This window comes from Gracilinanus agilis, chromosome 2 (genome assembly GCF_016433145.1).
Source record: "Gracilinanus agilis isolate LMUSP501 chromosome 2, AgileGrace, whole genome shotgun sequence".
NCBI classification, from domain to species: domain Eukaryota; kingdom Metazoa; phylum Chordata; class Mammalia; order Didelphimorphia; family Didelphidae; genus Gracilinanus; species Gracilinanus agilis.
Window position 1 is genome coordinate 418504890 of NC_058131.1, and position 27553 is coordinate 418532442.

General features: G+C 37.3%; 1 protein-coding gene across 2 annotated transcripts in view; it reads left to right on the plus strand.

Annotated features, from left to right (window-relative positions):
• Window positions 1-304: 304 nt before the first annotated feature.
• Window positions 305-27553, plus strand: part of PPP2R5C (protein phosphatase 2 regulatory subunit B'gamma) — a 219900-nt gene continuing 192651 nt past the window's right edge. For both annotated transcript variants that reach the window (XM_044664603.1, XM_044664604.1), the window contains exons 1-2: window positions 305-614; window positions 1959-2024. In XM_044664603.1, coding sequence (XP_044520538.1) covers window positions 588-614; window positions 1959-2024 — 93 coding nt within the window. In that variant the 5' untranslated portion in view covers window positions 305-587. The remainder of the gene's footprint in view (window positions 615-1958; window positions 2025-27553) is intronic.

The window sequence follows — 27553 nt, forward strand, 5'->3', positions numbered from 1 at the left end:
ATGTAACCAGCCATTTACTACAACATCCTAGGGGTTTTCTCTACCATTTAACATACCTAACAAGAAAGCTGGATAACATGGAAGCCCAATATAGAGAACTAGTAAAAACAAAAACAGCGTGGCAGGGAATTGTGGAGCAGGAATTGGCAAAGCTAGAGGGGGCAGAAAAGCCTGAGACATGCACTAAACTTGAATTGGAAACAGAGGCACTTGAGTCAAAACCTGCAACCATTTTCCCATTAAAAGAAGTACGTATGGAGGGGGGCGGTCGGGGTCGGGGGGGAGGGGCGAAGAGACGCCGCCGCCGCCGCCGCCGCCGCCGCCGCCGCGGCTGCTGCAGCCTCTGGGAGCCTGGAAAAGGGGAAGCGAGGGCGAGGGAGGGACTCAGTCCCCAGCAAGGCGGCGGCGGGGGTGGCGGCTGAGAAGGCGGCAGGAGGGCAGAGGGAGGCAGCGGCAGGGGCGCTGCTGCTGCTGGTGTTGCTGCTGCTGGTGCTGCTGCTAGAGGTGGCGGTGGCGGAGGAGGAGGAGGAAGAGGCGGCGGCGGCGGCGCAGGAGGAGGCGGCAGGGGCGGGCGGCCCGCACCAGCCATGCCGAATAAAAACAAGAAGGAGAAAGTGAGTTCGGGGCCCTGGCCAGCCTGCCTAGCCTGCGGAGGGGAGGGGGACTGGAGGCCGGGCCAGGAGGCGGGAGGGGAGAAGACGAAACTGCCCCTGTGGGGACTGGGCCTAGTGTGGGGGCCCGGGCGCCGCCCCCCTGAGACGGGAACTCGCCGACAACTTCTGCTCCTGGCAGGGGGCCAATCCGAGGTTCCCCTGCTCGCTGAGACCCCAGTCCTGGGCAATGACAACTGATGCTCCGGAGTTACTCACCCTGGAAGCGGGGCCGGCGCGGCAGCACCCGGGGTGCCCAGGCCTCCGACAGGGCAGCGGGAGTCCTCCCTCCCGACGACCTAACCTTAGGTACACCCCTCCCACTCTCCCCAGGAGTTGGTAAATCTCCAGGCAAGTGGGGGGGTGGGCACCACTTCCCTCCCACCCACGCCCCAGGAGGCTGGAGGCGCCCACGCCTCGTCCCCTTTGCTCCTCTCCAAGGCCCTGGGGATCCGTGACAGCAGCTTGAGATTGCCCTGGGAGGAGGGGGTTGGGGGGTGCGGCTGCCCCGGGAAACGGCATCTGGCGTCCACAGTAGGTGCCTCCCCCGCCCCAGAACCTCTTCAGAGCAGCAGCAGCAGCAGCAGCGGGGGTAGTGATAGTGGTGGTGATAGTGGTGGTGGAGGGTGATACTGGCTGCAGGGATGCTTTGGAATATGCCTCCTAGCTCAGGAGAAGAGGATGAAGAAGCAACAGCAGGAGCCGTCAGGGGGCTGGGAGATATGGGTGTCTTTCGAACTCTAGTTGGGGAGAAGGTTTAGAAAATCACCCCTTGACATCAAACTTCCTTTGCTCACAGTAGTCTAGTGAATTGGTTAGTGATCGTGATGAATTTGGGGTTCTTTTAAAGAGAGGCTTCTGGTGCTATTAAAATAGTAGTATTATCCTGCATTGTGATGATTGTGTATGTGTGATGATATGTATTTCTGCTGCGTTAGCTTTTTTTGTTTTGGTTTCAGGTGGCGCTGTATAGCATTTTAGTGTCACCTTAGAAACGACCATCCTAGGAGTTTAGGGAAGGGGGAAAGGAAGGAGAGTTTTTTTTGTTTTCATTTCTGTTTTTTAACGTGAATACACCACTATATATAATTGAATATATTTTTTGTGTTCTTTTTTTTGTAGCCTTGGTTACAAATATGAAAAAGATTAAATAAATGTCTTGTATTCTATTATATCTCTAAACAATAGTATTTAAGAACTTTTGGGTAATATTAAAATGAGACATAATTGCATAGATTCTTAAGAGTTTTAAAACTTTTAGGAGTTTTGCAAATTCAAAACTACCTACCCTTTTTGATGTTTTCTCAGGAACCACCAAAATCAGCAAAAAGTGGAAAAAGTACAAAAGAAGGACAAGATACTGTAGAACCGGAGGTAATTGTTCTTAACTATTATGGTTTGACTTTAGTGAGAGATTTTTGGTTCTAGAAGTTAGCAAAACTAAGAGTAGCAGAACCCAGAATACTTTAATGTTTTTCCTCTAAATAGGACTTTTTTCTTCCATCCTTCCTTTATATTTATTTAGGAAGTATTTTGAAAAATGGCAGTTTAAACATTCAAATTTTGAAAAATGAGATATGGAGATGTTTAAATGAAAGGGTAAACAGTGAAGTTATGTATTCTCAAAGGCCTCTTTTCTCTCTTCCTCCTAACAGATCTGATATTGTTTCTGTCAGGCAGGTGTCAGGCGTGTTTCTTGGACACATGTTCTGCTTATCCCTTTTAGCTGCTGGCTCTCCTTTCAGCTGCTGGACCAGTTTTTTAATCTTCCAGGTCCTTATATCAGCTGTTAATTCTGTGCCTTCTCACTCTTCCTCTCACTATCCAGCACCAGTCTCTACACATTCTTCAATTACTTACTTTAAACCTTCTCTTTCAGCTGCTGAGAATTGTACCCATGCTAGGCCCTTCTTTTTGTGATATTGGTTGATTTATCTTTTTATTATGTGACCTATCTTTTAGCCTCCTCACCTCCCATTAACAAGTCTGTTGTTTTAAAAATCATTACTAGGCTTTTGTTATGTTCTATCAGTGCTCTATTTTAGTATTAGTTCACACTTTTTTGTCCCATTGTGTGTTGTTGCTTCCACTGATTAGTGACAGAGTAACTTCCAAATTGTACTCCTATTTGACAGCAGCCTATTTTTTAAGTGCTGTTCCTTATTTACTGATGATGTCATTGATCTAATGTCAGGGCAGTTGCTTTGAGTCATTTTACTTGTAGATTTCTATAATCACCACTTTGTTTTGCCTATTTGGTCTCTAGACTAAATGAAGATGACCAACTGGCTGGACTCAGGAATCTAAATCATAGTGCCTAAAAGAGCAGCTAATAGACATATTGAGTAAGGCTTTTTACATTAAAAACAAGTTTGATTTATTAGTGTGGTGGTCTCGAGAGCTGGCTTAGTAGCATACTTGGTCTCATAACTTTGACATTAATTTGCATTCCTATTTAAATAAAGTTAACGTTAGTGAAATTCAGTTTAGGAATTATAGTTAAGGGGTTTTTTGAAAGTCACGTAAGAAACTTTAATTATAGGTTCCATTGAGGCTAATTTTTCATATAAAAATTTTCCTTATTTAGTATATGTGTGTATATATGTATCTTTCTTATAGGTATTTGACTCTTACGGAAGATTTTAAATGTCTATTTTCTTTCTCCTTATCATTCATCATACTTTAGATCTTCCTCTTTTTGCATTAAGGAATTTTCATGTTAAATATAATAATTAGGAAGGTAAATCTCCTGGCCCCCAAAAGCATAGTAATATATCAAAAACATTTTTAAAATATGGTTTTTAATTATACCTATATTTTTCCTACTTTTTCATTATTACGGCTAATTGTGACTGGGTTGTAGTAACCATTGAAATTACATGTTTTTGGTAGTGACTTCTGTGAATCAGTTACTTTGTATTGGCATAGTAGATAGAGGGTAGCCTGGGTGTCAAGAAGACTTGGGATCATTTCCTGCCTCTGGCATATACTAACAGCTAGATAAACATTGTATAAATGGCTTCACCTCTCTGAGCTCTAGGCAATTTTTTAAAAAATAAATTTTTATTGCTATGTTCACATAACATCTACGTTTGTCAAGGTAGTCTTCCCTTCACTCTTCCCATATATCAATCCCAGATAACAAAGAATAAAAAAAAGTAATAAAAACAATTCATCAAACTAAACTACATATTGGAAAAAGCCTGGCGTTAAATGTAGTGACCCATAGAACCCTCCTTATCTTTTCAAGGAAGTGTGGGGCAGACAATTCTCTAAGACTGGAAGTGACGGGGGCAGCTGGGTAGCTCAGTGGATTGAGAGCCAGGCCTAGAGACAGGAGGTCCTAGGTTCAAATCCGGCCTCAGACACTTCCCAGCTGTGTGACCCTGGGCAAGTCACTTGACCCCCATTGCCTACCCTTACCAATCTTCCACCTATAAGTCAATATACAGAAAGTTAAGGGTTTAAAATTAAAAAACAAAAAAAACAAAACAAAACAAACAAGACTGGAAGTGACTGGTAAACTTCTAGACTGCCTCTAAAGATGGCATTCTCATACCAGGAGTTCCTCCTTTGAAAATTTCCCAGGATGCAAATGTCCCTTTTATCAGCCTTGACCTTTCAACAACTGCCATTGTTTCTGAGTTACTCTCCAGACATTCCTTCACATTTAGCGTATGTGCTGGCAGTGAAGTGATTGGGGTGATCTTATTGTACTGGATTTAGAGTCAGGAGACTTGAGTTCAAGTTCTAGCTCTGTTGCTAGCTACCTGTGTGACCTGTCATTGAAGCTATGTGGACCTCAGCATCCTACTTAATAAAACAAGGGAGGTAGACTCATTGATTTCTATGGTTCCTTCTTTCTCTAAATCCTGTGGTACTCTTCTCACTAATAAAGGCTTACAAGGTTTTCAATGTGTTTGTTTCATTTACCCAGATTCTACTGCAGAGAAAAATCAGAGTTAGGGTCTACTAAATTCAACCTAGGATTTGAACCTGAAAAACAATTAGTAGCTTACTAGGAAGAAAAATCCAAGAAACAGCATCTGAAATATCAGTTTTGTAAAGTAATTCTGCTCTGCTCTTAGCCTTGGGATCTTTCTAGCTACTGAGATCTAAGCTCACTTTTTGTTTCCCTTTGTAACTTATCAATACCACCAATACTGCTTTAAAAAGTTAAACTAGAGAATCTGAAGCTATTTTGAATATTTTCTTGGAAGGAAACAGGGTAGAATATTTTGAATTACTTAAAAGTAGTATAAACTGAGCAACTTTTAGTTTCATCTGAACTCTGAATTGGCCCTTGCTCTTTTACTGCTCCTTCGTAACTTTGCTTCTTGCTACCATACTTCCAGATCTACCTACTTATTATTATGTGAAAATGAATATAAAAAGCATTTATTAGCTACTTATTATGAGCCAAGCACTGTGCTAAGCATTTATTAAATGGTTGACTTAGGTGGAGAGCTAAACATTTTCTACATATTTTTAATTTCTTGCAGTTATGTCTGAATGTTTCAAATGGAACTCTTAAATAAGTTCAAATTTTCCTTGCCTCATTTCAAGCCTTCTTGTTTCCATTTCAACACAGTGTCCTGCATGTAGTAGTGAGGCCTTTAATAATAAAAATATTTGTTGAAATGAATTGAATATCCCATGAGTTTGCTTTATATCAGAGCAGTTCACCCTTCTTGGACCTCCCTGTGAGAAGTAACATGAATCCAAACCCAAATAGCCTTATGAATTGAAAATAGCACCAGCAAGGAAATTCTTCAAAGAACTTGACTTTTTGGCCTGATGGTTGATTCTGTTTCAGATGTTCGAATGATTCTTATAATGTGACAACTAAGAGTTCTCTACCTTCTTTGAAGAGAATTCAAAGGGAAAATTGGTTTAAAATGCAAAAAGAAGACTTTAGGTTGGATATAACAAAAGTTTGTTTAATGGATTCTAGATAAAGGGAAATAAGATTTTCTGAATTAATTGATAACTAAGAATAGAGCCCTGAGGTGGGAATCAAAAGTCTCAGCTTCTAGTTCCATAGCTGCCACAAATTTGCCCTTTGACAAGTCACTTGACTCTTGGAGTCTTCTCTAAAATGAAGGATAACTTATAAAATTCTTGTCACTTAAAATTACATGTGCTTATAAATGACATCCATTTAACTCTTTGGGATGACTTAAGAGGAATGCTGCCTATACAAGAACTAGATAACCTATAAGAAAGTTCTGTATAGTAAGGGTTTTTAACTTTTCATAGGCCACTTTGGCAGTCTGGTGAAATCTATGGATCCCTTCTTCAAGTAGTATTTTTTTTTAAAACCCTTACCTGCCATCTTAGAATCAATACTGTATATTGGTTCCAAGACAAAAGAGTGGTAAGGGTTAGACAATGGGGGTTAAGTGACTTGCCCAGGGTCACACAGCTAAGAAGTGTCTGAGACCAGATTTGAACCCAGGACCTCCCATCTCTAGGCCTGGCTCTCAATTCACTGAGCCACCCAACTACCCCCTAGAGTAGTATTTTTGATACTTAAATGAAACCAGTTATATTATCATTTTATTTTTTAAAAACAAGTTCGTAGAACCAGGTTTTAGAATCTCCACTATACCATGATTTAGATGGTTTCACTTTAGAATAGAGCAAAATACTACAGTTATAATTGCTTTAGTTACTTTTATTAAGTCTTAAAGCTTTATGCTTATCTTTCCTTCCACCTTCTCCCTTTGACCCCTTCAATAGCTTGTTTGAGACTATTGATAAGAAACTATCATAAATAGACTGCCAAATCAATTCATATTAGAAGATGATTTGAAAATTGGCAAAGGCAAACTGTCCTAAAGAACTGCTTACATTTTCTAAGTATATAATATCCAAATCTTTGCAACTTAAATATTAAATTAAATTAAAATTCTTTACAGTGTAAATAAACCATTTTTGTTAACTCATAATTGTTGTAAATTGATTTGTTTTTCTGGATTTAGTTGTGTAAAATTAAACAGTATGTTCCTTTCATTTCTGTGTCATTTGCATATCAGTTGTTGCTTTAGAAATAATTTTAGTATATCTGCAAAGTATCTAATTTTATATATATTAAGGTCATTCCATTTTTTCTTTTCCTATTTTTACTATACTTAGAAATTCTCTGCAGCAGCTTTATAATGTTTGTTGCTGAGAAGGCTTAGAGTGATTCCTAGGTCTTGCCCTATTATCTTATATTGTCACCTACTACCTTTACAAAAGAAACTTTTAACAGCTTTCATTGTTCTTTATGTATCCCATAAAGGCTCCAAATACTGCCAATCCTTCCTTTTAAGATTCTCTACAATGTATCACTTTTCATCCCTGGTGACATCAACTTTTGTCATTTCATGCCTGAATTATTGCAAGAACCTATCCCTGCTTTAGACATTTTTTTTTTTTTTTTTGCCAATCACTCTGCACAATTACTTTTATCATGTTGGGGCCCTGCTCAAAAATCTTCAGTGACTTCTTTGCCTTTGTCAAATTCATCCTTATAAGTAGCATATTAGCTGTTTTGAAATGTAATCTTATATATGTTTTATTTTCTTTTTATTTATTTTGTTAAATATTTCCCAATTACATTTTAATGAGGTTCAAGGAGGAACTTAGCCTGCCGGCAGTTTGTTTGACACTGCTGGCCTACAAGGTAAACCTCAGATTCTTTAGCTTGACATTCAAGACCCCTCTGACTCATCTCCTACTTATTTTTTTAGCCTTAACTACTACTATACCAGTAGATCCAAATCTATTCTGGTTTTTTAATGATGCAATTGGTAAATAATATGGGTTTTACAATTAAAAGGGCTTCAACAATTTCTCACAGTTTTAGGCTTCAAATTTGTTCTGTCCCACTTTTTGCTACCTTCACGCCTTGTTCCTTTGGAACCTGGGAAGGAAGCAAAGATAAGATCTTTGAATTTTTTTTTTTTTTTTAATTTGGTGACCAACTCTTAGAATCATGAAGACATTACGTTCAGGTAGTATGTCAGGACTGCTGTGACTGGGTAAAGAGCCAGCTTCGCTTTCCTGCTGTCGCTCCCATCAACCTGTGCTTCACTCGGTATTTTGCCAGGAGCTTGTGGAATGAGATTTTTTGAACATCCTTCCTCAGCTTTCAGCAATTCTAATTTGGGTCACAACCTGGGGTTGAGAATCAGTGTCCTACATCAGTATTCCACAACTGTGCTACTATTCATTGTTGTACCTGTCACCACCCTTGCACTTTCCTACCTTTAAGATTTTTTTTTTTACAAGTCAATCCCCTCTTCAGTACTTTCCTCTATTTTATTTGTCAAAATCCTACTACTCCTTTCAGGACTAGGATGAATATTCCCTTCCCTGACCTACACTCTAGTCCCATGTCTTCATGTTCAGAACCCTATAGCATTTACTGTCTCTATCACTTATTTGGCACTTTAAAGAGTATGTAGATTTTTTAATGTTCATATGACTTCTCTCTACAAGCTCTCAGAAGTGAAGAAATAACTCACCAAGGAATCTAGTTGGACAAAGCAAGAATGAAACTTCCATAAGGACAATAATTAGTTCTCTACTTTATTTTCCTCAGGGTGCTTTGTACAAATTATGTCTTAATTGGTTGGTGGGTTTTTAAAGCATTCATTAAATCAGCTTAACTCAGATTGAAAGTAGGAAGAAATGACAAATCAGGAATCAAATAAATTTGAAGATCATTGTAATTAAGTTGAAAAGATAGATTTTGACTATAAATTTTATTTTCACTTTAATAAATATAGGTATATGAACAAGAGGATAAGACCATTTTAGACAGTATTTAGAGGGGTAAGTGGATGCATCTAGGCAGCTCAGTGGATAGACAGCCAGGCCTGGAGAGAGGAAGACTTGGGTTCAAATCTGGCTTCACACACTTCCTAGCTGTGTTACTCTGGGCAAGTCAATTAACCCCAAATGCCTAGTTCTTACCACTCTTCTGCCTTGGAACCAATATTTAGATTGGAAGGTGAGATTAGAATTAGAAGATAATGATTTTTTTTAGAATGAAACAATCTCCTAAATTCTGAAAGTTATTGTACCTCTATCTACAACTTTAATTATTTATTGAAACCTGCCACAAAAGTTGAATGCATTCACTTTAACACAGTAGCCCTACTTAACATGCTACTGAATAGGAAAGAAATCAAACCTTGCTAATTTTATCCTCTTCAGATTTCTTGCCTAACCTCAACTAGACCCCCATTGCAGCAAGGCAATCCTTTTCCTCATCCTTAATTGATTTTCTATCATACTTCTAAATATCCTCTTTGATATTCTCTTTTTAAGCCTTGATAGCAACACTCATTTTTTCTTCCTTTGCCTTGGGTTTTAATGCAGGAGGTGGCCCTTCCCCTTGCCACAGCCAATTCTTTTTCTTATATCCTTGATCCTCCTTCCCTCCCATTTTCTCCAGTAGATTGCTTCTACAATCATTTGTCTTTTGAACATTTTGAACTGGATAGTCTGTAGACATCTCAAACTATCTTAAGTGGAGCTCATTGTTCACTCCCCCTCCAAAAAAAAAAGGTGTGCAATCCTATAATCATCTTCCAACCCACTCTCCTTCGTTCCATATAATCCAGGGGTCTGCAACCTTTTTGGCCATGAGAGCCATAAACGTCACAAATAATCCATTGGGGGCTGCTAGGTAGCTCAGTGGATTGAGAGCCATACAGTGCTCACAGTGTGCGCTCCTGTAACAGCGCCTGAAAAAAAAAATTGACTTTATGGCTCCTACAGAAAGAGCCATACATTGTCAACCCCTGATATAACCAATCAGTTATGAAATCTTATCAATTGTACTTCCACGTGATCTCTCATATTCCTTTTTTCTCTATTAATGCAACTACCACTCAAGGCCTCGTTCCCTCTGGTATGGATTATTATAATAATCTCCTGGTTGGTTGTTCCTGTCTCAGGTGTTCCCAGATGTTCCAGTTTACTTCAATTTAGCTGCCAAAGTAAAATTCTTAAAGCATAGGCCTAGTCATGTCAGTCTCCTGCTCAGTAAACTGCAGTGGCTCATGTTGCTTGGTTTCTCTTCTTCTTTAGCTTTTTGTTGCCATAGTATAAAACTACTACTACTTTAGTCTCAGTTTTTGAAAGAACCTAAAACCAATAATTTTATGGAGACACAAACTTATTTCTGAGTAAAAAAATAACAAAACTCTTTTTACATGCAGCATTGTGGGGGTCATAACCTTTAAATTGTCAGGCCTTTTATACTCCTAGGTGGCAAAATGAGGACGTACACATATAAACTTATATGTGTACAATTTGCTTACACCTATAGTAGGTCAGGGATCCTTATCAAATATATACTCTTCTCTTGGGCATTGGAAGTGGTCTACAATCTGACTCCAACCATCTTATTCTTTACAGTCCTGCCAAATTAGTCTTCTTGCTGTTATATCACAATAGTCTATTTAATATCTCAGTGTCTTTGGACAAACCATTCCCCCTGCCTCACTTCTGCCTCTTAGAATCTCTTTTCCTTCAAAGCTTAGACAAACTGCTACTACTACATAAATCCTTTCATTATCTTCTTCATTGGTGTCAAGTGCCTTTTCATCCCACTTCTCAGTTACCTTGTATTTGTTTGATATATACTTATATGTGTACATGTTATTTTTTATTATAGATAACTCCTTGAAGATGAGGACTTTCATTTTTTGTCTTTGTATCCCCAACACTAACATACTGCCAATATGTAGTAAATATACTAAATAATTATTGTTTGGGAGCAGACACATCTCCTTCTCCAGCCCCATACTTTTGATCTTTACTATATATAAAATGTGAATTCGTTGTTCTATTCTTACATGGTTAAATGTGTAAATTCTTTGGTTTTGCTTTTGTTACCAAATTTATTTCTATGATCTCGGATTTGTTATGGATGTTTTGGAACAAGTTATATATAATTTATAAGAAGAGTTTCCAAAGTGGATTTTTTTTAAGAAAATTTTCATGATAAAGGGGAGAAAAAGTCAATACAGAGGACATATTTTAAAGCAACTATAGATCCAACCAGCTAGAAACTGCAAATCCTTTGCATTTACTTCAGAAATAAAAACATTGCCAAACTCATTTTGCCACGAGAGGGCATGAGAGAACAGGCCTGGCAATTCATCATTTATGTCTTATGAGACAAAAAAAGGGCTCATCTAAAAAAAAGAGCTTTGCTGTTTCCTTTGGTATTTTTGTTTAGAAATAAGTTCAGAGCCTTCATAAAGTTATTTTATTATATTATATTATAATTTATATAATATATATTACATAATATATATTATAATGGTGGCACCAAAAAACTCCAAAAGAACAGAGGAACCAAGCAGTTTTATAAATATCATTATACAAAGAGCTAACTTATTAGTTACTTAGCACTATAGACTCAGCATGAAAATAAAAATAAAAAATATTCCATAGATTTTCAGCAAAAGAAAAAAGGAAAGATGTTAACAGATAAAAGAAAAAAGAATAAGGGAGTATCTTAAATTAAAGTTTAGATACTAAAAGATTCATAGGCTCCCTTGCTGGCTTGCAAATGAATATCCATTGCCATGTCTCCCACAAGGATCAGAGGTCTTAGGAACCCAAAACTTTCCCCCCCACCCAATAATAATCTTGCCAGATTTGACCCAGGAAATCTTTTCTTTTTTCTTATTTTAAAAACATATGCATATTTTTTTTAATTCTGCACTTAATGAAAAAAATAGTATTTTCATACACATAGAACAAAAAAAACTGATTATGAATTTGTGAATTTGATTCATTCACATAACATTAAAGAACATTAAAAAGTTACCATTATTATCTTCTAACCTCCCCTGCTTGTCATTGTTTCCTTCTGAATTTCTCTTCTTTACTATATTTTTCTTAAATGTGTGTGACCCTCTTCTCTTCCTTTTGAGGGAGCAGAATATTATTACCAGCTCTGCTCTGCTCCCCAACTTTTCCTTCTCCTCCAATTAGGAAAAAACCCAGCTTTTACACAAAACTAGTCTATACATTGGCTATAGCCAAAATTTATGTCATCTTTTGCATTTTAATCCATCACTCCTCTTGTCAAGAGGTGAGTAGCATTCTTCATTATTGGTCCTCTGGAAACATGTTTGCTAATTGCATTGTCTTAAGTCTTTCAAAATTGTTTTCTTTTACTGCATTGTTACTGTAAAATTGTTCATTGTTTTTATCACTGCATCAATTTATACAAGTTTTCATAGGTTTCTTTAAGTTGTCCTTTTTATCATTTCTTCCATTTTATATATCTTGATTGTTCAGTCATTTCCCCAGTTGATGAGTGCTCTTTTTTTTTTTTCAAGCCCTTTTTTCAAGCTACAACAAAGAGATGATCTATAAATATTTGAGTAAATGAGTCCCTTACCTCTCTGTTCTGTAGAGGATATAGTTTTAGTAGATTTATCTCAAGGTTGAAGAGTAAACATAGTTGAATGACTTCTTGGATAAAGTTCCATGGTGTTTTCAGAATGATTGGATATTTCTATCAATGGTATGTTAGTTTGAGAGGATAATGAACAGTTCTCAAAGAAATGTAAATTATCTGTTGATGAATGGTTCTTCTCATATATTTGAATCAGTTCCTTTACCTTAGATATCCATCTTTTATCAGAGAGACTTGCCACCCAAATATTTTTCCCCTCAGGTAATGATTTCCTTTTAATTTTGTATAGGCAAACTTTTTGAAATTTTATGTAACCAAAAATTTTCATAATCTCTTCTGTGATCCTCTCTATCCCTGGTTTGGTCATGAACACTTCCGCTATATTTAACTATGAAAGGCATTTCCTTTCTCCCAACTCTATAATTCATCTATGATATGACCTTTTTTTATCTAAGCCACATATGCATTTGGAATTGATCTTGGTATGTGGTGACAAATGTTGGCAGTATTAGTCTAAACGAATTTTTTGTCAGATTAATTTCATGCCTGTGTCTTTCTCACTTGTTGAATCCATCTCTGCTAGCCCTTATCCCATTTATCTCCTCCTTTTTGTGGCTTTCCTTGAGAAAGCCATCTACACAATAGTTGTGTCCCTTTCCTTTCCTTCTGTTCTCTAAAGTCTCTACAATTTGGCTTCTCACATCATTCAACAGGTGTTGTTTTCTCCAAAGTCACTAATGATTTCTTACTTAGCAAATCTAATGTTGCTTTTTCTCAGTCCTCAAACTTGATTTCCCCAAAGTCTTTAATGCTTTTCTTCTTTTTTTTTTGAGGTTTATTTTTTTAAATTTTCCATGGTTACATGATTTATGTTTTTCCTTTCCCCTTCACCCCCTCCCCCCAATATCCAGCACACATTTCCACTGGTTTTAACATGTATCATCAACCAAGACTTATTTACATAATATTGATAGTTGCTTTGGTGTGGTCGTTTTGAGTCTACATCCCCAACCATGTCTGTATCAATCCATGTGTCCAAGTGGTTGTTTTTCTTCTGTGTTTACACTTCTGTAGTTCTTCCTCTGAATGTGGGTAACATTCTTTTCCATAAATCCCTCAGAATTGTCCTGGGTCATTGCATTACTGCTAGTACAGAAGTCCATTACATTCTATTTTACCACAATGTATCAGTCTCTGTGTACAATGTTCTTCTGGCTCTGCTCATTTCACTCTGCATCAAATCCTGGAGGTCTTTCCAGTTCACATGGAATTCCTCCAGTTTATTATTCCTTTGAGCACAATAGTATTCCATCACTAGCATATACCACAATTTGTTCAGCCGAATTCCCCAATTGAAGGGCATACCCTCGTTTTCCAGTTTTTTGCCACCACAAAAAGTGTGGCTATAAATATGTTTGTACAAGTCTGTTTATCTATGATCTCTTTGGGGTACAAACCCAGCAATGGTATGGCTGGCTTGAAGGGCAGGCAGTCTTTTAGAGCTCTTTGGGCATAGTTCCAAATTGACATCCAGAATGGTTGGATCCAGTTCACAACTCCACCAGCAATGCATTAATGTCCCATTTTTGCCACATCCCCTCCAACATTCATTGCGCTCCCCTGCTATCATTTTAGCCAATCTGCTAGGTATGAGGTGGTACCTCAGAGTTGTTTTGATTTGCATTTCTCTAATTATTAGAGATTTAGATCACTTTTTCATGTGCTTATTGATAGCTTTGATTTCTTTATCTGAAAATTGCCTATTCAGGTCCCTTGCCCATTTATCAATTGGGGAAAGGCTTGATTTTTTATACAATTGATTTAGATCCTTGTACATTTGAGTAATTAGACCTCTGTCACAGTTTTTTGTTATAAAGATTTTTTCCCCAATTTGTTGTTTCCCTTCTGATTTTGGTTGCATTGTTTTTGTTTGTACAAAACCTTTTTAATTTAATGTAATCAAAATTATTTATTTTACATTTTGTAATTTTTTCTAACTCATGCTTGGTTTAAAATTTTTCCCTTTCCCATAGATCTGACAAGTATACTATTCTGTGTTCACTTAATTTACTTATAGTTTCCTTCTTTATATTCAGGTCATTCACCCATTCTGAATTTATCTTGGTGTAGGGTATGAGAGGTTGATCTAAACCTAATCTCTCCCATATTGTTTTCCAATTTTCCCAACAGTTTTTGTCAAATAGTGGATTTTTGTCCCCAAAATTGGGCTCTTTGGGTTTATCATGCACTGTCTTGCTGATGTCACTTACCCCAAGTCTATTCCACTGATCCTCCCTTCTGTCTCTTAGTGAGTACCATATCATTTTGATGACCACTGCTTTATAGTATAGTTTAATATCTGGTACTGCTAGGCCACTTTCCTTCACTTTTTTTCATTATATCCCTTGATATTCTTGATCTTTTGTTCTTCCAAATGAACTTTGTTAGTTTTTTCTAATTCAGTAAAAAAGTTTTTTGGTAGTTTGATAGGTATGGCACTAAATACGTAAATTAATTTGGGTAGAATGGTCATTTTTATTATGTTAGCTCATCCTACCCATGAGCATTCAATATTTTTCCAATTGTTTAGATCTAGTTTTTTGCTTTTTTTTTTTAAACCCTTAACTTCTGTGTATTGCCTCATAGATGGAAGAGTGGTAAGGGTGGGCAATGGGTGTCAAGTGACTTGCCCAGGGTCATACAGCTGGGAAGTGTCTGAGGCCGGATTTGAACCTAGGACCTCCCGTCTCTAGGCCTGGCTCTCAATCCACTGAGCTACCCAGCTGCCCTCTCTGTTTAGATCTGGTTTTAATTATTTGGAAATTGTTTTGTAGTTGTGTTCTTTCTTTTAGCCTGTTAATTTCCTTTTGAGCTGTTTCCCACTTCTTTCACCAATGTCTTCCATCATTCTCATGATCTCAGATTTGAACTCTTCAAGAGCTTGTGACCAATTTTCATTTTTGGGGGGGGAAGGTTTGGATGTGATTACTTGTTTGTTCTCCTCTGCCGTTTGCTCTGTTGTCTGGATTTTTTCTGTGTAGAAGTTGTCTAGTGTTAAAGATTTCTTCTTGATCTTTCTCTTTTGAGGTTCTTATGCTTGGCTTGCCATTATTATTTCTTTCTCAATCAGAAGTCTGAGTGAGGCATACAGGCTCTCTGTCTATCCTATCAAGCCGTGAAGCAGGTTTCATCTGAGTCACCGTGCTGTGCGCCCTCTCAGCTTTATCCTCACACCCAGGGTCGTTCTGTGCTCTTTAGCCTCCTGAGGTCTCAAGTCTAGTTGTTCTCAGGGTCAAGCCACCTGGTGGTCCCCTTGCTTACTCCTCTGTCCAAAGCTCCTTTAACAGTCTCAGGGCACTGCTTCCACAGTCATACACCCCTCTGCACTGGGTCCCCATCCAAGGTCTGTGCCTGCACTCAATGTCAGTGCCTGAGCTCAAGGTCTGTGTTCAAAGTCCAGTTTTTTAGCCTCTTGGGGTCTTAAGTTTTGCTGCTTTCAGGAGCAGGCCCTGGTGATCCCAGATAGCTGCCAAGAACTTAATAAATACCCCAAACTTGCTCTAATTCTTATGAGCTGGCTTTGGCACTGTGGGGGGGGGGGGAGGTGCTCAGCTCGCGTTTTTAGTGAGAGCTATTTCACCCCCTTGTAGCATGGAAATGCCCCAATCCCACATACTTTTGTTCATCTGGATTTGTTTTTATGTCCCCTTGAGGAGTCCTATCTGTGTTGGTTAGGAGAGGTTAAGCAAGCTGCTTCTACTCTGCCACCATTTTAATCCGGAAGCTCCAATGCTTTTCTTCTTGATACTCTCTTCTAAGTTTTCATGATACTTCTCTCCACTGGTTCACCTACCTGACCTCCTCTTAGCACTCCTTCTATATTTCCTTTACTGAAAATCATTCAGGTCATGCCTTATAATTGTGGATGTCCCCCAAGGCTGTGTTCTGGACCCTCTTCTCTTTTCCCTCTGTACTATTTCCCTTGGCGATCTTACTCATTTCCATAGTTTGATTTATCATTTCTCTGCAAATGATTCTCAACTCTAGTTGTCTAGCTCTAATGTTTATTCTGACCTGCAGTCTTGTGTCTCCAACTGCCTGTTAGATATTAAACTGGATATTCCCTAGAAATTTTAAATTCAACAGTCCAAAATTAAACTAATTATCTTTCACCTCTCTCCCCAATTTCTCTCTTACTTTGGAAAGGATCGCCATTGTTCCAGGTCCCTAGGCTCTCGACTTAGTTGTCATCTCACTGTCACCTCCACACCAATCAGTTACCAAGTCTTGTCTTTTATACTTTCATAATATCTTTTGTGTACAACTCTTTCTCCTGACACTGCTACCATTCTTATACCTCAATATGTCCCTCAATGTACCTCAAAAAGCCCCTCAGTAAGTCACACTGGCTATTACTATAGCCTGCTCTTTTGGCCTCTCTGCCTCAAAATTTTTTTTACTCCAGACTCCTCCACTTAGCTTTCAAATAGACCTTCCTAAGCAGAGATCTGACCACATCACACATTCTAATCCCCTATTTCACAAATTTAGCTGGCTCCCTATTTCCTCAAGGATCAAATGTGTAAAGGATAAGATTATGATTGGACTGAATATTTAAGAGTATGGTCACTAGGAATTAATTACTTAATTCCAAATGAATGACCCAAGTCAGAATGACTTTTATGGTAGTTTATTTACAAAAAGAAAGAGTGAAAGTAAGGAAAATGTGTGAGAGAGAGACAGAGACAGAGAGAGAGACAGAGACAGAGAGACAAAGAGAGAAACAAAGAGAGAATGAATTAATTACTCTGGCCTTGTCTGAACCAGGCAGGGCTTCAGAGGCCCCAGCATAGGGTGGAACAGAGGTTAATTAAATAAGACTTCTAGCCAGCCATGAGGCTTCCTTCAGGAGGGGACTCTCTGGAGGCTAGTGCCTCCAGAAAAGCCAAGAAGAGGGAGTAAGCCTTTCACTCACCCACATGATAGTCCAAAGGGAAGCAGTCTGAGGTCTCAAGCCCAAACTCCTCTAAGGCCAAGTTCAAAGGGGAAAAACCTACTCACAGGAAGTTACCACCATATTTAAAGACAGTTTTTGCATCACTTCCTGTGTCTTCCTTTCACTTTTACATGGACCAATGGCAGCTTTAACTTTGATTCGGACTGCCCAGAGGGCAGCCAATTGTTTTTGATTTGTTATTCATTAGCACATGTGGGTCATAGACTTCCCACCCACCCACCCACCCACTTAATCCTTAAGTGGGGTTATATACATTCCTGGTGGCTAAAATCTAAAGAATAAATAGGGAAGAGTTAATCCCATCTTCACAAATGTAAATTCCCTTTTGGCTTTCAAAGCCCTCCATAACCTTATTTCTTACTACTTTTCTAGTCTTTTTACATCTCATATTCTTCCCTAGATACATACATACTTATTAATCCAGTGACCCTGGCCTCCTCGTTATTCTTTGTCCAAGACATGCCAGAAAGTGTCAGCATTTTTACTGGTTGTCCCTCAGGCCTGGAACTCTCATTCCTCCTCAGCTTCACCCCTTTCTTCAAGACTCAGCTGATGTCCCACCTTCTGCTAGAAAGCCTTTAGTGCCTTCCCTCTGAGACTGTCCCCCAAGTTTGGTTTTGTATTTAGGATGTTTGTACATCATTGTTTGCATGTTGTCTCCCCTGTCAGACTGGGAGCTCCTCTAGAGTAGATTCCATTTTTTCCCTTTCTTTGATTTCTAGTACTTAGCACATGGATCCTGGCACATAGTAGGTACTTAATAAATGCTAATTGATTAATGAACTAGCCAGGCCCAATCATGAGTAATCAATCTCTCTCCAATTATTTAAATCTATCTCTATTTCTATAAAAAACTTGTTGTATTTATGTGGTTCCTGGGTGTGTCTTGGTAAGAGGATTCCCAAGTATTTTATATACTCTGTAATTATTTTGAAAATAATTTCTATCTCTTAATGCTAGATTTTGTTGATTGGTAATAAATTGCTGACTTGTGTCAGTTTCTTTATCTTGCTACTTGGTTTAGGCAACTAGTTGTCACAGAGAATAGTGTTAGAGTTGAAAAGACCTGATTCCAGACCCTGCTGCAAATACTCAGCTTTGTGACTCTTTGTCTCCCCCCCCCCCTTTTTTTTGTCACTGATACCTACAGATAGGCAGGCTAAACTATATTAATTGCTAGTAGCATCACTCTAGCCACAGGGCAGTTGCTCACCTCTCCAGTCCTGTTTTCCCCCTTTGTTTCATCCTAGTTATTTATCACCAGCCAAGCTCCCTATGGTTTTGACTATCTTGGATGTTTTTAATAAGGGGAGGTTGGACATATACAAATATACATACATATCTTTCCAGGGTAGTGACTGGGAGTCTTGTTTGTTCAGAAAACTTGAAAAGCTTCAAAGCCAATTTGCTCCTCATGTAGCCTATCCTCTTCTTAGACTATGATAAATGTGTTTTTTTTACTTAAGTCTTTCAGAGTTATTTTGATTATGGTATTGATCATAGTTCTTAAGTTGTTTTTTGCTTTGTTAAATAATTTTTTCTCTGGGTTCTGTCATTTCACTTTATAGCAGTTCATAAAAATTTACATGAATTTTTCTCAAAATATCCCTTTCATCCTTTCATACAGTACAGTAGCATTTTATTGCATTTATAGTCCAGAATTTATTAAGTCATTCCTCATTTATTGAGGACTGCCATAGTTTCCAGGTCTTAGTCATTAAAAAAGAAAAGCTACTATAAATACTTTCAAATATATAGAACCTTTTGCCTATTTCTTTGAACTCTTTTGGTATATAGGCCTAGTAGTGGAATCAGTAGTTCAAATGGCACACATAGTTTAGTAATTTATTGAGTATAATTCAAATTGCTTTTCAGAATGGCTGGAATATTTCACATCAATTTGCTTGTTTTCTTGTAACACTTCCAGCATTTATAATTTTCTTTTTTTTTTTTTGTCAGCTTTATTGCCATTGTGGTCTGAAGTAGATCATCAGAAGTGCTCCAATTTACATTTCTCCTTTATTAATGTTTGGAGCATTTTTCATCCAGCCATACATAGCTTCAATTTTTTTCCTTGACAAATGCCTGTTTATATTCTTTCCTCTTTTATCACTGAAGAATAGCTCTTATTCTTATCATTTGAATAAGTCTCATGTATATATTGGAAATGGAACCTTTACCAGAGAAACTAAATGCAGAAGGTTGTTTTTTTTTGTCCCCCAGTTACCCACTTCCCTTCTAATCTTAGTTATGGTTTTGTTTAGGCAAAAATCATTTAAGTTCTATGAAATCAGAGTTGTCCATTTTATTTTTTGTGACCTTCTTTTCCTCTTGTTTGTATAGGTGCTCTTCTCCTATTCATAGATTTGAAAGGTAATTTCTTCCCTACTCCTTTAATTTGCTTATTATGTGACTTTTTATGCCCGAATCATGTATCCATTTGGTATACAGTGTAAAGTATTAGTCTAAACCTATTTTTCTGATAGATTGCTATCCAATTTTCCCAAAAGTTTTTGTCAGATAATGCATCCATACCTCAGTAACTGAGGTCTTGGGATCATCTATCAAAAAGAAGCAACCAGGTGGTACAGTGGATAGAAGGCTGGGGCTTAGAATCAAGAAAACCTGAGTTCAATACAGCCTTAAATAAACACTTACTACCTCTGTGACCTGGGGCAAGTCACTTAACTGCTGCCTACCTCAGTTTCCTCATCTATGAAGTGGAAATGATAATAGAACCTACCTTGCATGGTTGTGGTAGGCAACTGTGTTCATTTCTATATGTCATATAACTCATCTTTTCCATTGATGAACTTTTCTGTTTGGTCAATACCAATTTTTTTTTTGATGATCTGTTTTGTGGTATAGTTTGAAATCCAGTACTGCTAGATTTCTTTATCACTTCTTTTGCTTTTTCCCTTGAGCTCCTTGATCTTTTGTTCTACTTATGAATGACATTTTTTCCAGTTCTATTAAGTAGTTCTTTTGTACCTGGCAATGTTATTAAATAAATGATTCAATTTTGGCAATATTTTTATTGGATCAACTGACCTATGAAAGTAATTAATATTTTTTCAATTACTTAAGTTTGTTTTCTGTAAACAATGTTTTATAGTTGCGTTCAGGGCTCTTTACTATAAACAGTGTTTTGTAGTTTTCTGTTTGTACCTTGGTTGGTAGACTCCCAAGTATTTAATACACTCTATACTTACTTTTAAATGGAATTATCTTTTCTTACTAGTTTTTACTGGTAGTAAAAAAAGAAATGCTAATGCTTTGTGTGGATTTATTTTGCATCCTTTTATTTTGCTGAAGTTATTTTTTCAATTAATTTTAGATGAGTACTCCCAATTCTCTAAGAATATCATCCTATTACCTGCATAAAGTGATAATTTTGTTTCCTCTGCTCATGTTTATTCCCTCAATTTCTTGTTCTTGTTCTGTAACTATAGTTAATATTTGTAGCACTATATCAGATAGTAGTGGTTGAAAATGGAGGTTCTTGATTCACTCCTCCTTTTATTGACAAAGACTCTAGCTAATTTTCCCATTTAATGTAAATGCTAGCTCTTGATTATTGATTGACACTACTCACTATATTGAGGAGAAGCAATTTATGTTTTTGTTTTCTAACTTGAAAAAAAATCAAGAATGGGTATTGTATCTTGTCAAAAGCTTTTTCTAGGAGGCAGCTGGGTGGCTCAGTGGATTGAGAGCCAGGCCTAGAGATGGGAGGTCCTAGGTTCAAATGTGGCTTCAGTCACTTCCTAACTGTGTGACCCTGGGCAAGTCACTTAACCCCCATTGCTTAGCCCTTACTGCTCTTCTGCCTTGGAATCAATACACAGCATTTAATTCCAAGACAGAAGGTAAGGGTTTTAAAAAAAAAAAGTTTTTTCTGCATCTATTAATACCATGTGATTTTTGTTTTTGTTAATTAATATAGTCTTATTATATTTAGAATTTTCCTAAATTTGAATCAAATATGCATTCGTAATATAAATTCATCTTGATCATAGTGTGTAGTTTTTTGTTTTTTAAACCCTTAACTTCTGTCTTAGAATCTATACTAAGTATTGGTTCCAAGGCAGAAGAGTGGTATGGGCTAGGCAGTTGGGGTTAAGTGATTTGCCCAAGGTCACACAGCTAAAAAGTGCCTTGAGTCCACAATATGTAGTCTTTTTTATATATTCCTATACTCTGCTTGCTAATATTTTATTTGAAATGTTTGTGTCAGTGTTCATTTGGGATATTGATTTAGAGCTTTTCCCTCTGTTTCATGCCTTCCTTAGTCTAAACTAAGAATATAATTTATATATACTTTATAAGTATATACCTAAATATCAAGACCATATTTATATCATAGAAAGAATTTAGTAGTATCTGTTCTTTTTCCTATTTTTGCACATAGTTTATATATATTAGGATAAATAATTCTTTGAATGCTATGTAAAATATGGTTTTAAATCCATCTGGTACTAGAGGTTTTTTCTTTATAACTCCATTCATGGCTTGTTCCATTTCTTTTTCTGAGACTGACTTATTTAATTTTGATATTTCTTTTTCTTTTGAGCATCTTATATTTTTGTTAAATCCATTTCTTAAACTAAGTTTATGGCTTTATTAATATAGACTTAGGCAAACTGTTGGAATCTAATTGCAGCCATCTTCTACTTTTTTCCTTCATGAATATTTATTGTATGTGTGAAATGTGTCTTCTTTCATGACATAAGCAATATGGAAATATGTATTGTATGAAAGCATTGGTATAACCTATATCAGACTATATATACCATATTGGGGAGAGGAGATGGGAGAAAGTGAGAAAATGAATCCTAAATTGTAAGAAAACAGTTTTCAAAAATCATTTTTACATGTAAATGAAAAATTAAATTAAAAACAAAACAAAGCATAGTTAAGGTAGAACAATTTCTAATAATTTCCTTTATTTTTTGTGAATCAAATTCCAAATGTCATCAAGAGGTCACAGAGGAAGTTAAATAAGACAGAGCCTGGGAATGCTTTGTCATGTTCTGACATTCTTTTTTTTTTTTTTTTAAACCCTTGTACTTTGGTGTATTGTCTTATAGATGGAAGATTGGTAAGGGTGGGCAATGGGGATCAAGTGACTTGCCCAGGGTCACACAGCTGGGAAGTGTCTGAGGCCGGGTTTGAACCTAGGACCTCCTGTCTCTAGGCCTGACTCTCACTCCACTGAGCTACCCAGCTGCCCCCTGTTCTGACATTCTTAAAAGTAAAGGAATTTAAAAAGGGACTACCTTAGGGATGAGAAGGGAAGGAAGGATAGGGGAAATGTACCTTACTCACATTATTTAAGTAGTAACAGGATATGTCTTCATACAAACAAGTGAGGGAAGCCAGCATCACTTGAACTTTAATCTGAACTAGTTAAAGAAAGGTAAAACACCCACACACATATGGAGTTTGGTGTAGAAGTTGAATGTATCAAAAATAAAGCATTATTACTCTTCTGAGGTGTTTGTTGAAGTAATTATGGAGGAAACTAGGCTGAGCCTACTCTACTATCTTTACTGGGCATTCAGCTGAGTTTTTCTGAGTGTATAGTTAATGAAACATGTTTCTTAATCTTGTAAATGTTGTGTTTCTACTTCTGTAATTCTTCCTGATATTCCTTGAGAAGTCTACAGTGATCCTAGATATTGTTCTTATAATATTACTTGGCAATTTATTCATTTATAACACTACAGCTACTTTTCCTTATGTTGCCACTCTTGGAGAATGACAATGTATCCAGATATGTTTAAACTTTGGTGTGGGGAGGGAGGAGGATGGCTAAGTGATACATTGGATACAGTGCCAGACCTGTAGTCAAGAAGACTCATCTTTATGGGATAAAATATGGTCCCCAAACATTTACTAGCTTCCCTAGGCAAGTCACTTAATATCTACCTCAGTTTCCTTATCTATACAATAAGCTAGAGAAGTATCTTTGCCAAGAAAATCCCAAATGGGGTCATGAAATGTGACAGGATCAAAACCAACTGAACAACAAAGTGTATTTGGAGTGTGAAGAAAGGATTCATTCTAATTTCATTTTGCCAGCTCTCTTTGCTGATTTAGAGAATTTTATTTGACATTTTTTGTTAATCATATTATTTAGATTCATTTTTCTTAAGTTTTCTAGAATTTCAGCAATTCTGAGGTAGCTTCAGTCTTGTGGATTTTAAAATTAATATTAATTAACTCCAAAGTATATACTATTTATAAAGATTTGTTAATATTTAACTAGAGAGCTAGAGAACACTGGGAATGCTCATCACTCAATTCATGTGGAAGAGAGAGCTAGGGCAACAAGGACCAGTCAACACTCAATTCACATGGAAGAGAGACAGAGAGGGGCATTATCCAAAACTTATATACAGTCACGCAAAAGACAAACGTAAACAGAAAGGAAAATGAATTGTGAGTAATACAGAAAGGAATTTGGGGCAATGCAGTTCAGGGGTTCAAGATTTTCCAGTAACTATACAGTCAGCATTCTAAGGTCTGTCAGCTCTGTCTGAAGGTGGATAACCCTCTCAAAATCAGCAGACACTTGATTTTCTTGACAAAGACATCATAGTTCAGAGCAATAATATTTTGGAATAGAAACTCATTTGCAAATCCTCATGGAGGAGAACTATAGTGAGTACCACCTTGTAAAATACTGAGAAGCTTTGGACAGGGTATAATTCATGAAAAACTTGATATTTAAGATTTATTTAAACCAAGTCACCCAAGAACATTTAAAGATGAAAATTTGAGGATAAGATAGACAAAAATGGAAAATTTCTGATCATATTTCTGTAACAAACTTTTATTTATCTGCAATAATATAATATTGCATTTTGGACTAGAGCACATATCAGGGAATATGATGTTAAAGAGGAATTAGAAATAGCCTTAGAGAAAACTAAGATGGGAAAAGTAGCTGAACTAGATCAAGTATTCATAATCAAGGTCCATATTGGAATCTTAATACAATTTTCAGGGCATTGAGGTATGGATAAACATACTGAATCACTGGTGGCAAATAATGGTCATCCTACTCAGAAGAAAAAAATTGAGAACCTGTGAACTGGTCTAACTATTCTGCAAAACAATTGGAAACTATCCCTAAAAGACTTAATTTTTAAAAAGCTTAATAAAGCTGTACATACTCTGACCCAGTGATACCACTACTATAATTCTGCCTTGAGGTCAAAGAAAGAGAAGGATCCATATATACAAAAATATTTACAGCAGCTCTTTTTATTGTGGCAAAGAATTGCTTGGATTTTTTTAAAAATTGAAAGAAGATTAATAACTACTAATCCACATGCCTATTTTTCCATCTCTACAAAATCTTTGAGAGAATGATCCATTCAACATGTTTCAAGAACTCTCCTTGATGAAAACATGAGAAGGGACAAGATAGCATTTTACCAATGTTGTTCTGCAACATATTACCTCATTAGTTACAACAAAAAGGTACAAAGAATAGGAGATCTTGTGGTGTTTGGGTTTGGTTTTTTTCAACCTGTACCTTCTGGTCTTAGAATTGATAGAAAGTATTGATTTCAAGATGGTTAAGGACTAGGCAGTTAAGAGTTAAGTGACTAGCCTAGGCTAGGAAGTGTCTGAGTTCATATTTGAACCTAAGGCTTCCTGTCTCTGACTCTAACCACTTAGCACCCAGCTGCCCCTCATAGTAGAGCAAAATGTTGCCTTAAAGGATATCTTTTAGCAAGGTATATATGTGAGGATCATAGAAGATTCTTTCATAGATGCAACAACAGAAAAGATTTTGATTAGCCACTAATTAATATTAAATAAGGTATAAAACAAGAGATTCATAACTATCAAAAATATTTGCATGTCCAGCATAGCATCTAGCTAGAAGAGAGATTCTCAGTAGATGGTGAGATACTTTAGATGCTCCAGTTTACAGCCATCATGTGCTGTTTACAGGAAACCCTTGAACACTAGGGGAGAGGTAAGAGTTAAGCATCCATAGCATGTCTCTTCCAACACCTGGGAACCTAAGGGTATAGGCAACATAGAGTTCTGACCAGGCATCTAGGTTGGTAAATCCCTGCTGCTGAAGTCCCTGGGTCTTAACTTAACTCACTTCCTCTGCTAGCCCTCCCTCTGCCAGCCTCTTTCCAAGGTAGAAGAGAATGAAATGTACTCCAAAGGCATTGAAGATGTGGAGTAAGTAACCTTCCAGTCTTTGATTCCCCCAGTAATACATGCCTTCTGTTATCTTTGGAGGAGGCCCAAGGCTTAGAATCTCTGATCTTACCAAATGATAATTCTAGACTCTAGAACATGAACTTACATTCACTCTATAACTTCATCCTAAGATGTTGAGGGATAAGGTACATCAGAAAATTCCCTACATGTAGCACAAGCACTCCACTCCTCACCTTTAAATCTGGCCCTCTTTTTCTTCGTTTTATTTTTTTTTAAAAAAACCCTTAACTTCTGTGTATTGGCTCTTAGGTGGAAGAGTGGTAAGGGTGGGCAATGGGGGTCAAGTGACTTGCCCAGGGTCACACAGCTGGGAATTGTCTGAGGTCGGATTTGAACCTAGGACCTCCCGTCTCTAGGCCTAACTCTCAATCCACTGAGCTACCCAGCTGCCCCTTTTTCTTCATTTTATAAGTAAACAGAAGCCTTACCAGGAGAAGACCAGGAAGCATAGAATGGTCAAGGAATGTGTTTTTTACTTTGTCTACATAAAGCTTTATACATGGCAGACAGGTTATACATGTTTGTTGTTGAATATGTATCATGAGCCTGGACCAGCTACCTCTGGGCTGATTATTTCAGAAATTCTCTAGCAGAAAGAACACTATCCACATCCAGAGAAAAAACTGTGGGATAGAAACACAGAAGAAAAACAACTGCTTGATCATATAGTTCGATGGGGGATGTAGACTCTAAATCAGGGATTCCCAAAGTGGGCGCTACCGCCCCCTGATGGGTGCTGCAGTGATCCAGGGGAGTGGTGATGGCCACGGATGCATTTATCTTTCCTATTAATTGCTATTAAATTTTTTAAAATAATTAATTTCCAGGGGCACTAAGTAATATTTTTTTCTGGAAAGGGGGCGGTAGGCCAAAAAAGTTTGGGAACCACTGCTCTAAATGATCACTCTAATGCAAATATTAATAATATGGACATAGGTCTAGATCAATGGCATGTAAATCCCAATGGAATTGCTCATTGGCTACGGGAGGGGATGGGAGGAGGGGAGAGAAAGAACGTGAATCGTGTAACCACGGGAAAAATACTCTAAAATAAATAAATAAATGGACTTAATTTACAAAAATAAATAAATTCTCTAGCACCAGAGTTGAGCTTAGTTATTTTGCTAGGATTAAAATTCAGTGTGTTGCCAGGATCTGAAACAAAGTACATCTCAGTGACCCCCATAGGAATCAGTAAAGGCAAAGTCTACCATTTATCTTGTGCCCTTACTGTACATGAAACCAAGAAAGCTTGGATCCTTTTTTCTATGTTGGTCTGGCCTGTGCCCAGAGCTGAGGTAGGGCTGTTTGCTCAGACTCTTACTGCATTTTGACTCCCAAAGCACTTTCCCATCCTGGGCTGCCTTCACAGCCTCCTCCCAGGGCTCAAAAGGACTTCAAAAATTATAGCTTTCTTTTTACTTTCAGGGACTTCCAGGTCTAGTCATGTGTGATCCATGTATACCTATCTTTGAAATGTACATGAACATGTACATTTAGGAATGTAATGTAGATACATGTGGTAGCAATCCCTTGACTGTAAACAAGACAAAGCAATGTTATTCCCATTTTACAGATAAGCTGATCTAGGAGAAGTGAAGTAGCTCTTATTTCCCTTTATACAAGGGACAAAGGATTGTGTTTTCTCTGGAGTCAGGAAGACCCAAGTTCAAATGGAAATTAGAGACATAGAGTCTCTTGACTATTCTTGGCTTCAGTTTCCTCATCTGTTGAAAAAAAAATTGTGTCTAATTTACAGGGTTGTTGTAGGATTAAAGCACTTTGTTATACCTTAAAGTGCTATTAAATATTAATATTTAATAAATAAATGCTATTATTATTAATTTAATAATTTATTTGTTCTCTAATAAGTTATAAGATTTTTTTTTTCTTAACATTTACCTTCTGTCTTAGAATCAACACAAATATCAGATCCAAGGCAGAAGAGCAGTAAGAGCTAAGCAACTGGGATTAAGTGATTTGCCCAGGGGGGTCATGCAGCTAGGAAATGTCTGAAGTCAGATTTGGACTCCAGTCTTCCCATCTCCAGGCTTGGAGGTCCATCCACTGTGCCACCTGACTGCCCCATGCTATAAGCTTCTTGAGGGACTTTTTGTTTGTTTTCCTATCCCTTCAAAGTATAACAGGTACCTTGCATTATGTAGTAGGAGCTTAGTAGATATTTGAGTTGAG